The sequence below is a fragment of the Petaurus breviceps genome, unplaced genomic scaffold (genome assembly GCF_028583685.1).
Source record: "Petaurus breviceps papuanus isolate PSGF00001 unplaced genomic scaffold, PetGlider_PUasm1.0 689, whole genome shotgun sequence".
Classification (NCBI taxonomy): Eukaryota; Metazoa; Chordata; class Mammalia; order Diprotodontia; family Petauridae; genus Petaurus; species Petaurus breviceps.
In genome coordinates this window covers 9,074,571-9,075,728 of record NW_027186458.1, presented here as the reverse complement: position 1 = coordinate 9,075,728, position 1,158 = coordinate 9,074,571, and the positions used below count along the sequence as shown (strand labels likewise).

Genomic DNA, 1,158 nt, shown 5'->3' with positions numbered 1-1,158 from the left:
GGGCTTGTGTCTTCTCCCCTGTTCTAGAGGCCAGTTAAATCGGGGGATAGGCCCCTTAGCCTGGGGCCTGGGAGCTTCCCGGTATTTCTGTGATCGCTTTCCGTTGGCATTCTATGCATTTCATCGATTTCAATGCCTCTGAGGAGCGGAGTGTGCGCTTTCCCCGACTGCAGCTCCAGGGGGCTGTGACCCACGAAGGCCGTGCGCACGAGTCAGAGGGGACTTTGCAGTTTGAGTGCGCACACGCTCATGGTAAATGCGTGGGTGCGGTGTGAGGCTTCGCCAAGCCAGATGTGCGGCCTCGGAAGCGCCACCTCGCGCATCAGCACGGCACTTCTAGGCGCTTTCGGGACACTGAGGCGCGGGCCGGGGCATTCGGCCATTCTAGCCGGTGTCTCGGGCTGTGTGTGAACTGAACTCGTCTTCCTGGCACCCGGTCCTTGGTGGATGAAGACCACCAGTCCAGAGAGAGGCGCGGCCGGCCCCGAGTCCCAGCCGGGGAGGGCCAGGTGGCCTCGGACGCCGAAGCTGCCTGCCCCGAAGGCTGGAAGCCCTTTCCTCGGCCGCGATCGAGGGGTGGGTGAGTGGGAGGGAACGAGACCAGGCACGGCTCGGGGGAGTGGGCCGGCTCCGGGCGGGCCGAACCACTGAGGGGCAGGCCGTGCCCGGGGACGTCCTCCTGGACTCGGTGCCTGCGTGGGAGGGAGCTGCGCGGCGCACCCGGGCTCTGCCTCAGCCCCTTTAAGAACAGGTGCCGGGGAGGGGCGAGAGGCGGGCCTGGAGGCGGGCCCGAGACGGGCCGCCCAATCACGACGTGAGCTCGGGGAGGCCCCCGGGAGAGGGCGGGCTCGAGGCGGGGCGCGCCGCTCTGACGTCAGCGCGTCCCACCGCCCCGCTCCCACCCGGCCGGCGGAAGTGCTGTGTTGGGCACTTCCGGTTGTTGTCTGGCTCCTTGTGTGCTGACTGCGTGGAGGCTCTCGGGGCGTCGGCGCCGCCATGGCCGGCATCAAAGGTGAAGGGGCCGGCGGCAGAGGGGCTGCGGGCTCGGGGCTGCAGGGCGGGCGGGAGGGGCCGGGGCCTCCTCCAACCCCGCCTCATTTCTCTCCCTCTCCCCCCATGTCTCTGCCCCTCCCCCGAGCTTCATGTCGCGCCCCCCCC

At 69.0% G+C, this 1,158-nt stretch overlaps 1 protein-coding gene across 2 annotated transcripts in view; it reads left to right on the top strand.

Moving 5' to 3' along the window:
* Positions 1-882: 882 nt before the first annotated feature.
* Positions 883-1,158, top strand: part of LEPROTL1 (leptin receptor overlapping transcript like 1) — a 24,473-nt gene continuing 24,197 nt past the window's right edge. For both annotated transcript variants that reach the window (XM_069104953.1, XM_069104954.1), the window contains exon 1: positions 883-1,012. In XM_069104953.1, the coding sequence (XP_068961054.1) occupies positions 997-1,012 (16 nt within the window). In that variant the 5' untranslated portion in view covers positions 883-996. The remainder of the gene's footprint in view (positions 1,013-1,158) is intronic.